This window comes from Sinocyclocheilus rhinocerous, unplaced genomic scaffold (genome assembly GCF_001515625.1).
Source record: "Sinocyclocheilus rhinocerous isolate Xijiao unplaced genomic scaffold, SAMN03320098_v1.1 scaffold1716, whole genome shotgun sequence".
Lineage (NCBI taxonomy): Eukaryota > Metazoa > Chordata > Actinopteri > Cypriniformes > Cyprinidae > Sinocyclocheilus > Sinocyclocheilus rhinocerous.
Genome location: NW_015657977.1, coordinates 202,591 through 212,089, shown reverse-complemented (window position 1 = coordinate 212,089; position 9,499 = coordinate 202,591). Strand labels below are relative to the sequence as shown.

Here is a 9,499-nt window from a genome sequence, read left to right as displayed (position 1 = left end):
TATATATATATATATATATATATATATAGTGATCATGGCTCTGCGCTGATCAGATATTACGTGTGGGCATAGGCGGAGCATGTGTAAGGCTGGGGAAGGCTTAGCCATGGGGACTTGGGGCAAAAATGCCACTAAATTGGACAAAAATGCCCCTGTACAAACAAATTAAATCTATTACGTCTGTTGCTAACAAAGTGAAAATAAATAGACAGTGTCGATTGCGACATTAAATTAAGATCTGCTCATGTTGCACCGCTGCGTCGCAACAGGTTGAGTCTGTCTACGTTAGTGTCTACACAGGACATTTGAACTCCGTGTCAGTACCTCATAAATAGGACGAGGCAGTTTACTGTCGGGGATTTGTCATGTTGTGTTACATCCAGTGTAGCATCCCTGATTATAATGAGTTCTCGCTCCTGTAGACAGGGTGTATTTAACTTTCTTATTTAGGGTACTTTAGAATAATTATTATAATTATTTTATGGTAGTAATGGACCAACTACCGCTGGTGGTGCCATGTTGATATATATATATAATTAATATTAATTATATATATATATCAACATGGCACCACCAGCGGTAGTTGGTCCATTACTACCATAAAATAATTATTTCTGCCATAATTATTCTAAACCGACATTTTACAGAAAAAGTGTTTACAGAATAACTTTAAAGTGGAAATATATTGGTAATTCTAACCTCGCGCTCACAGTTTTAATTAGAATACATCATATCCGGCCGGGCAGTCACATACGGTCTAGCCGCAGAAGTTCAAATATTTTAACACATCCGAAGCTCAAATTGGATCCTAAATTTCTGCATTTGCATATGATTGGTGTTCCACGCAGCTATCGCACTACTCTCCATTGGAAATGAATGACTTCTGGTCTATCGCTGGTCGTTTGTTGAAGATAAGAAAAGACAGCTTTACGATTGTGGCTTCACACTAGTTTATATAAGATCTTGTATTTTTGTAAGTGTATTTCTTGCTTTTGTTATAGTGTATGACTCACTAACCCCTGTCCTCTCTAAAGAAGGCTGCTGGCTGCCTCTGTCTGCTGTTAGCATTGATGAGTTCGTCCTTTCGGCGTGCCTGAGTGATGTAGATGACCTCAAGATGCCTGTCCAATGCTGAGCCGATATTAGCATGAAGTGGAAAACTGCGCAACTGTTCCATCTTGCCTAGCAAACCTGCCACCTACAAACACAAAGCAATTCTGCATTATAATATGGAAAATTCATCTCATCTATAGTTTAAAACACTGTCAATTTAATTGTATATAAAATACGAAACCACAGTTTGTTGGCAAAAATAGTTTCATGTGTGTAAAATATTTACTTTCTATGAAGTTGACCGTTTCTTTTTTCTATCCACCACTACAGTACTATTAGATGTAAAACCTGAAGACAACATAACACTATGGATGCCAACTAAATAAATTCATTTAGATTATTCTTTCATGATTTCATAAATCTCATGATTTTTCAAAAGCACAATAAAACCGTAATAATGTCAATAATTTCATTTATTTATTTTCTTTACATTTTTACACTATTTCTTTGAATTTTTAGGCAGGCCCAAGAGCACTCTCTTGTGGCCTCCTGTTTGAAAACCCTTGGCAAGAACTGTATAAGAAATACTGGACTGACCCTGGCCTGTTCGCGCAGCTGGTCTACAATGAGGCGGTCCAGTCTGGAGGGGTTTGGAGGCATTTTGGGTAAAACACTACTGGTCACCACAGACACGCGTTTTCCTGGGTAAGACTTTGTAAGAACAGCTTCTGCCTGTCAGAAAGAACACATTACATTAGTTTCTTACCTCATCATGCTTGTGAAATGAAAACAGGTCAGCCTGCAAACTGCATGGTAATTTAATAGCATGATTCACCAAGACAGAATCTGTACAAGTTTGACAACTCGGTAAGTAATTTATTTTTCCATAAATTATTTTCTTAAAAGAAATCACTGTTTTGGCTATAATAGAGTGCTGCATGGATGATGTATTTTTGTATGCCAAAACCCAGAAACAAGTTAGCACTCCCTGTTCCATCATCCTGAGTTCAATTAGTTTTTTTTTTTTTTGTTAAATGCCTGAAATAAGGTCTGTGGTTAACAGAAGTTCGAGATATTTCAAGTTTAAAAAATTAAAAATACATTAGTAAAACCCCTTTGTGCTTTTTACCCCCAAGCTTTTACTTGTCTTGAAAAAGGAAGTTGCTAACAAGTGGCTAAATGGGACTACAGAAGTTGTCAGGGACATTAAACATCTTCATGCCAAACAGGAAAATTCATCTACTCACTAGTCTACTTTTACAGCTTCTGTGTGTTTATAATCACACTCTTATAAACTGTTCTAACTCAATGTTTCAGTGAAAATGTTTTTTTTTAAATAAAGAGTTGTCTGAAGCTTACTGGCAGTGACATTGAAGTAGTTTGTTTCTAGCCTACATTTAGCTTTTTACTTCTACTGATTCTATATAGGTTTCAAAATAAAGTTGTGTTGATTTGAGAGAATTATCATGAGGAACATGATGTGTAAGAATCATAAACTTTTGTTGGTCACTGAGGTTATTTTTCTTATTTTCCTACAAAAATATGTCAACACTGCTGCAGCACATACCTGAAAATTCATACATGGAATACAAGAATACCCTTATGTCTCAAAAACCTCACACTTACTTGCTTTCTCTCTTTTTCCAGCATCCTCCACTGCTCGTAACATTCCTCCAGGTAAAAGTGTAGCTGACTGTTGGGGCTTCCAAATGCCTTGCCAAACTTAGGTGAGGTCATGTCCGACAGAAACCCGGAGAACAACCCATCTCTGGATGCTTGGCTTAGCCCAATACATTCTTGTAGATAGGGGCTGAAGGGTGAATTATCTCCATCTGGCAGATGTTCATTCATGTCGATGAGGGGCACAGAGCAGTAGGGCAACTGGGACTGGGACTGAATCGGGTGGCATGCGCTTTTTCTGGGATCACCCATCTGGTATAGGAATGGGAAAAGTTGTGATGGAGTAGCTTTGGCTGAGTTTAAACTCGCTCCACTGTGTCTCATTTGTCCTCCATACAAACTGCCCAGCCCCTGATATGGATTCTGACGGAGTCCTGTTTTTTTGTCTGTCTCTTTAGGGAAACCGGGAAGTTTGGGTTTCGTGTTAAATCGCTGATAAAAACACCCATCGACCATAAGGCCCGCCGACAACCTGTTGTTCTCTAGCTGGAGGTCAAAATCTGAAATGTCCACATTTCCTGCTCCCTTCCTTAAATTCTCAAGACTGACCTGGCCTATCGCACCATGTAGATTTACTGTGTTCCCCTGACTCAAATCAGCTGGGACTCTCGCTGCAGGCCGGAACAACTGCTGAGAAGGAAGCAATGGAACAGCCCCTGATGTGGTTGTGAGCTTTGCAAAACCATGTGATTCATTGTTGCTGTTGGTCTTTGCCGAAATCTTAGCTTGTTTTTGATAATGGTTTAACTGGATAGGCTGGTACTGCTTTACACTGGTTTGGGCGGTGTTGCTTCCTATGAGGCTGGCTTCTTTGTTTGGGTGAAGGGCTGGAGGCAAGATGGTAGGAGAAAAAGTCTTTGGTGGCCCAAACCCTGAAAATTCATGCGTAGTATAATGACTTTGTTTTTTATCCACTACTTTAGCTCTTCTTTGCTCCATATGGTTGATTGTCACCTCTCTCTTAAAATCTGGTGTTTGAGTAATAAGCTCCGACATCCTTTGAAATGGATGACTCTTCTGCTCTACCATGATTTCCTCAAGATTCCTCTGTGCAAAAAGCCCATTCTGGGTAGATTCTCGGCAATAGTTCATATCCTGCTCTGCCAAGAGAAAGGCCAGTTTACTGACATCCTGCACAGAGAACGATTGGGTGTTCTTCAGTTTATCTTTGCTCACAGATGAAAATTCATGAGATGAACTGAAATAGGAGTCATCCATTGTTTGTGGAGGGCAGCAAGAGTTGTTGACTGTGTTTATATAATCAGACAGGCAGTTAGTGGTGCTGCGGTATCCTTCATCCTTCTCAGGTGTAAGAAACTCAGGTTTACCAGCCCTGGTCTGGTAGAGGCTAGAGCTTAAAGTTGGGGGTGTGTTCAGGCCTGGGGGGCGAGGAAGATCTTGAGGAGAGTATGTGTCAGCCTCTCCATTACAAGTGGAGAAATTGCAGGGAAGTGCAAAAGAATCAAAACCATTACAATTCTGAAGTTCAGCCCACTGATGAGATTCTCTACCTGCAGACTGAGGAGAAATATTGCTGACTGGTTTAGGACAAATCTGATTTGACGGGAATCCAGAAATGGGCAGCACCTGTACCTCATTACTGAAGTAATGCATCATCTCTTCTCTTGTTAACTCTGGAGACCACACACCTTTCAGACTAGATGGTAGCCTACTAAAAACAACACAAAATGTTGTTTTTTTTTGCATCAATTTTAAAGAAAGCTGATGGATATTTGGATTAAATTGTGAAAATACTAAAGCTGTCATAACATGTTAGCATATGCTTATTTTTTTTAAATGTAAGGGCATTTATATAATTTGACACGTCACTATAGTGGAGCACCCTTTTATCAGTCAGTTATGGAGAAAATTCCTCTTTACAGGTTAATTATTCATAAATCAAACACAGACAGGATGCACAGTAAATGTAAAGTAATTTAAAGGCAGAGGACATGTGTCTTGAGTCATGTAAAATTGTTTTAAAATCCTTTTGTTACTGCATTTATATTGTTATACTGTATTTGCATTTCCCATGACTAATGTATCTAGTTTTGATGCCGTTTTAGAATCTGTAGCATCTGATGTTTTTGAGTAAAGAGTGATGTTGCATAAATATACTTTAAGAGAAAAATTGCAAACCTCACAATTACACATATGCCTATTATTTATTTTACATAAGAGATATCTACAACATTAAATACTATTCAATTCATTTGAATTGGAAATTAGCCAGTTTTACACTAATCAGTAATAATTAGCTTTACAGGTTAATTTCTGTAAAATAAATCAAGAGGGACTTACTTCTCTGAGACATATGAGGAGTATGGGTCTATTGAATCTGGTTCTTCCAAGATGTCGGACACTAATCCATAAAGATCAGCCTCACTCCCACAATTACTGGCATCTACCAGATTTCTATGCAAGATAAACAATATTGTAGTATTTAATAACAAATCCCTTTTGACTCACAGTATTAGCGTGTTAATATATAACATCCCATTTTTACAGTATTATTAATATCTATAAAAATAAAACGAACCTGTTATTAGGTATGACTTGAGGCCAATTCACTGATTTACAGTCTTCTTCCTGAGTTGGCCAAACTGTGTAAGGCAGTGGTGCACAGTCTTGCACCGGACAGTCCGAGAATGGGTTGTATGACAAGAATCTGCTGCCTTTGAAGCTATTCTGCAAGAACACAGCATTTGTTCATAAAAGGCATATAGAGAAGTTGTTAACTGGATAAAATATATACATTTACAATACATTTTCAAAAATATTTATGGGTATGAACATAAGCAAATCTAAGAACGTTCTTAAAATTCTCTGTGCAATTTAGTTAGTCTGTTATTACAAATGCTGCCCAGTTCAATTATCTATTTAAAAATGTATTACAATTCAAATAAAATGAGTCATTTAATTTTGCAGATCTTAGCAACATACAACAAACCACTCTTGACAACTTTTATATTTGGAAAAACCATAGACATTTAACATTTTCTCTAAATAATACATAGTAGTTCCAATTACTATGCATTCAAACATACGAGGAACTTAAATTGGCAAATTTATACACTAAAGTCATAACTGTATTTTTAAATTAATTTATGCAGTAAAGCCATAATTTGAAGAGGACTTTCTCACCTGAGGCTTGTTTGTGGAAAAGTAGGAGTCTGGCCCTGAATTATGAAATCGATCAAAGACTGCTCTTGCTCCATTTGTATCCACACTGATTTTGCTTTTCTCTGCATTATTAACCTTTAAGTATAAGGGTAAAAATTATACTATATGATAACGGACAATAATGACATGACAAAACACAGGTTTTACATGCAGTCAATGAGGTCTTGTGGGGATTTTCTTTTGCCGGATGATACGACATATCTGGCTTCACCTTTACAGTTAAACATGAGTCGATATCACTGCCCTTTACTCTCTTTATTATGCTAATTAATATTTTAATTAGGTATGTGTACACCTGGTAATCTGTATTAGGTCGGTACCTGAGTTAACATAACAAGCAGACAGAAAAAGTGAACTAGCCATAAGTTTTTCCTCAGAATTAGCTCTTACCTCCATTGACAATGAACTTTGCTGGCAGAGGGCCTCTCTCTATAAATTATTTGTGATACAAATTATAAATATATATTGTTCACGATTGTTCTAATTAATCAGCTGATTTACTGTGAAAATAAATTAAAGACGACCAATGTCTTTCACTTAAATTAATCGGATAAGCTCGCGACCTCGACCGTGTCTCTTCACCAATGCACCCGCCGCGAAGCCAAGAGTTTGCGGTCTCCAGCCGACAACTGTTCCTCATGTTTCTATTGGCTAAACCGCCTTCAATTAGCCAATCAGAATCCATCAAATGGTCGCGAGCGGAGATGCGGTCAGGCTTAGTAACGGAAAAATACAGAAAGAACATTTCCAGAAAATAATTAAATGACATGTATGTTAGCCCTTTAACTGAATCAATCAATTAATTAATTAATTTCCCAATAATTAATCATTTATCTCTTGCTCTGCTTCTGTTTTAATACTATAAATAAATGCTGCATGCATTCGTTTATATATTCTTATCCTTAATATATCACTGTTATTACTATTATCAGTATTAATAACCTACTTGATTTTAAACTCATTTTTAAAATGTGATTTATTTAAATTTAAAAAACGCAAAAGAAAATTAAGAAATAAAACGTAGGGTGAATGTTACTAACAACACATAGCCACAAGATGTCACCACTATCCATCTCATAGATAGATAGATAGATAGATAGATAGATGGATGCTATTTTATAAGATGTGTTTTGTTTTGTTTTGTTTTTCAGAAAAGAGAATTTCCAAATTCACGTTCTCTCATTCTTCGATACCATAACTTCTTACCCGAATAAAACTTTTTTAAAAATGCTCTAGGTTTTCAGATGACTAATGGCAGATATGAGCGATTCAATTGGTCTGAAGACCTTGTGATGGGGGTTTAGAGTAGAAATCTGTTTCAAGACCCCCGAATTCCCTCCTTCTCCTCATACACCCTTCAGAGTCAGCAACAGGCAGCCCAGGGGGAACTTGAAACAGTCTAGATACTATATGTCTGACGGACAAAGGGGGAAAAGTCATGCAGTCGCTCCTGCGCGCAACAGATATTCCCTACAAAGTATGCTGTTTATACTAGCTCGCGAGTTCATCGAGACTCTTTGTTTTCGATTAGCAGACGATATGTCGCCCAAAGCGTAGTTTGTGGAGTCACGTTTTATTCAGTGAAAGTTAGGCGGAACTTTCCGGGACAATGCAGGCGGGTGGAAGTTTGTGTCTGTTTTTGGCACTGGTGTTGCCGTGCTGTTTCGTGGCGTCTGGACAATATCACGGAGACAGTGGGATAGCCGTTCCCGACCACGGCTTCTGTCAGCCCATAACCATCCCCCTATGCACGGACATCGCTTATAATCAAACCATTATGCCAAATCTGGTCGGACACTACAACCAAGAGGATGCGGGGCTGGAGGTCCATCAGTTTTACCCGCTGGTCAAGGTACAGTGCTCTCCTGAACTCAAATTCTTCCTGTGCTCCATGTATGCGCCAGTGTGCACGGTTTTGGAGAAAGCCATCCCGCCGTGCCGCTCCATTTGCGAGAGGGCAAAGCACGGCTGCGAGGCCCTTATGAACAAGTTTGGTTTTCAGTGGCCAGAGCGGCTGAGATGCGAACATTTCCCCGTGCTGGGAGACGGACACATCTGTGTGGGTCAGAACGACTCCACGGCTACTGTGTCGCCCGTCCACATGCCCGTTCCAGGAACGCCTGGCATTCAGCTGTACTCCTCGTTGGACAAACCGTTCCGCTGCCCGTCAGTGCTAAAGGTGCCTTCTTACCTCAGTTATAAGTTCTTGGGCGAGCTGGATTGTGGTGCTCCATGTGAGTCCTCCAGAACACAACGGGTTTATATGTTCTTCACAGACCAGGAGATTGAATTTGCCCGGATTTGGATCCTCATCTGGTCCTCCCTCTGCTGTGCATCTACCTTATTCACCGTAACCACGTATTTAGTGGACATGCAACGTTTTAAGTACCCAGAACGTCCTATTATTTTCTTGTCTGGCTGTTATACCATGGTTTCCATTGCGTATATAGCTGGTTATTTTCTTGGGAACAAAGTTGTGTGCAACGAGAGCTTTTTTCTCGATAGCTATAAAACTATCGTTCAAGGTACGAAGAAAGAAGGGTGTACAATTCTGTTCATGATGCTGTATTTCTTCAGTATGGCGTCTTCGATTTGGTGGGTCATCCTGTCTCTCACTTGGTTCCTGGCGGCTGGTATGAAATGGGGCCATGAGGCTATTGAAGCCAATTCACAGTACTTTCACCTGGCCGCCTGGGCCGTTCCGGCTGTAAAGACTATTAGCATCCTGGCCATGGGACAAATCGATGGAGACGTGCTAAGTGGCGTCTGTTTTGTGGGCCTGAACAATCTGGATCCCTTGAGGGGCTTCGTGTTGGCCCCTCTCTTCATCTACCTCTTCATCGGCACCTCATTCCTGCTGGCCGGCTTCGTGTCCCTGTTTCGCATCCGCACCATCATGAAGCACGACGGCACCAAAACCGAGAAACTGGAGCGCTTGATGGTCCGCATAGGTGTCTTTTCGGTTCTTTACACTGTCCCGGCCACCATCGTCATCGCTTGCTTTTTTTACGAGCAGGCCTTCAGGCAACACTGGGAGAAGAGCTGGATCAGTACGAACTGTAAGAGCCTGGCCATCCCGTGCCCCATGCAACCCGCTCCTCACATGACCCCCGACTTCACCGTCTTCATGATCAAGTACCTCATGACTCTCATTGTAGGGATCACTTCGGGATTCTGGATCTGGTCGGGGAAGACGCTGCACTCTTGGAAGAAGTTCTACACGCGTTTGACCAGTGGCGGACAAGGGGAGACCACCGTTTGAAACTGGAGATCGTGGTCCACATTTTCATGCAATAATGATTTTAGAAATACAAAAACATAATAAAGTGCCTTCGATCGTCAGTATTTTGAAAGCAGTTACACTTTTACACTGTCAGACTTTCAGAGACTTTCAAGTGGAAAGAGAAATGGGACGTAAACCACTTGAATGCCTCAAAACAAACATGGCCAATTTGATACCAAGTGCAGAAATGTTTTCCTCCCCCATTCTGTTGCCCCCCTGTTTTTCTCATAAGCTGCTGGCCATAAAAACTCAACTTGGAAAATGAGATACCAGCTGGGAATTCAACGACAGAGCAAGCAA

The 9,499-nt window shown here is 40.0% G+C and overlaps 2 protein-coding genes across 4 annotated transcripts in view; one reads left to right on the top strand and one right to left on the bottom strand.

Annotated features, from left to right (window-relative positions):
* The window catches only part of LOC107721968 (meiosis-specific coiled-coil domain-containing protein MEIOC-like), a 9,614-nt gene extending 3,178 nt beyond the window's left edge, over positions 1-6,436 (bottom strand). Inside the window, exons 1-8 of one of the 3 annotated variants that reach the window (XM_016530201.1) lie at positions 6,307-6,436; positions 5,878-5,991; positions 5,273-5,421; positions 5,035-5,148; positions 4,327-4,405; positions 2,680-4,251; positions 1,651-1,785; positions 1,018-1,198 (exon numbers count right to left, since the gene is read on the bottom strand). In XM_016530201.1, the coding sequence (XP_016385687.1) occupies positions 1,018-1,198; positions 1,651-1,785; positions 2,680-4,251; positions 4,327-4,405; positions 5,035-5,148; positions 5,273-5,421; positions 5,878-5,991; positions 6,307-6,312 (2,350 nt within the window). In that variant the 5' untranslated portion in view covers positions 6,313-6,436. Of the gene's footprint in view, positions 1-1,017; positions 1,199-1,650; positions 1,786-2,679; positions 4,406-5,034; positions 5,149-5,272; positions 5,422-5,877; positions 5,992-6,306 lie in introns of all 3 variants that reach the window. The other 2 variants (XM_016530200.1, XM_016530199.1) reach the window with 2 other exon arrangements.
* A 902-nt stretch (positions 6,437-7,338) lies between these two features.
* On the top strand, positions 7,339-9,447 carry LOC107721960 (frizzled-2-like). Its single transcript, XM_016530187.1, has one exon. It carries the CDS (start codon positions 7,526-7,528, stop codon positions 9,176-9,178), a length of 1,653 nt encoding a protein of 550 aa, XP_016385673.1. The 5' UTR covers positions 7,339-7,525; the 3' UTR covers positions 9,179-9,447.
* Positions 9,448-9,499: the final 52 nt, after the last annotated feature.

Coding starts and splice junctions, on each gene's coding strand:
- LOC107721960 (XM_016530187.1), top strand. CDS start 7,526: ATGCAGGCGGGTGGAAGTTTGTGTCTGTTTTTGGCACTGGTGTTGCCG.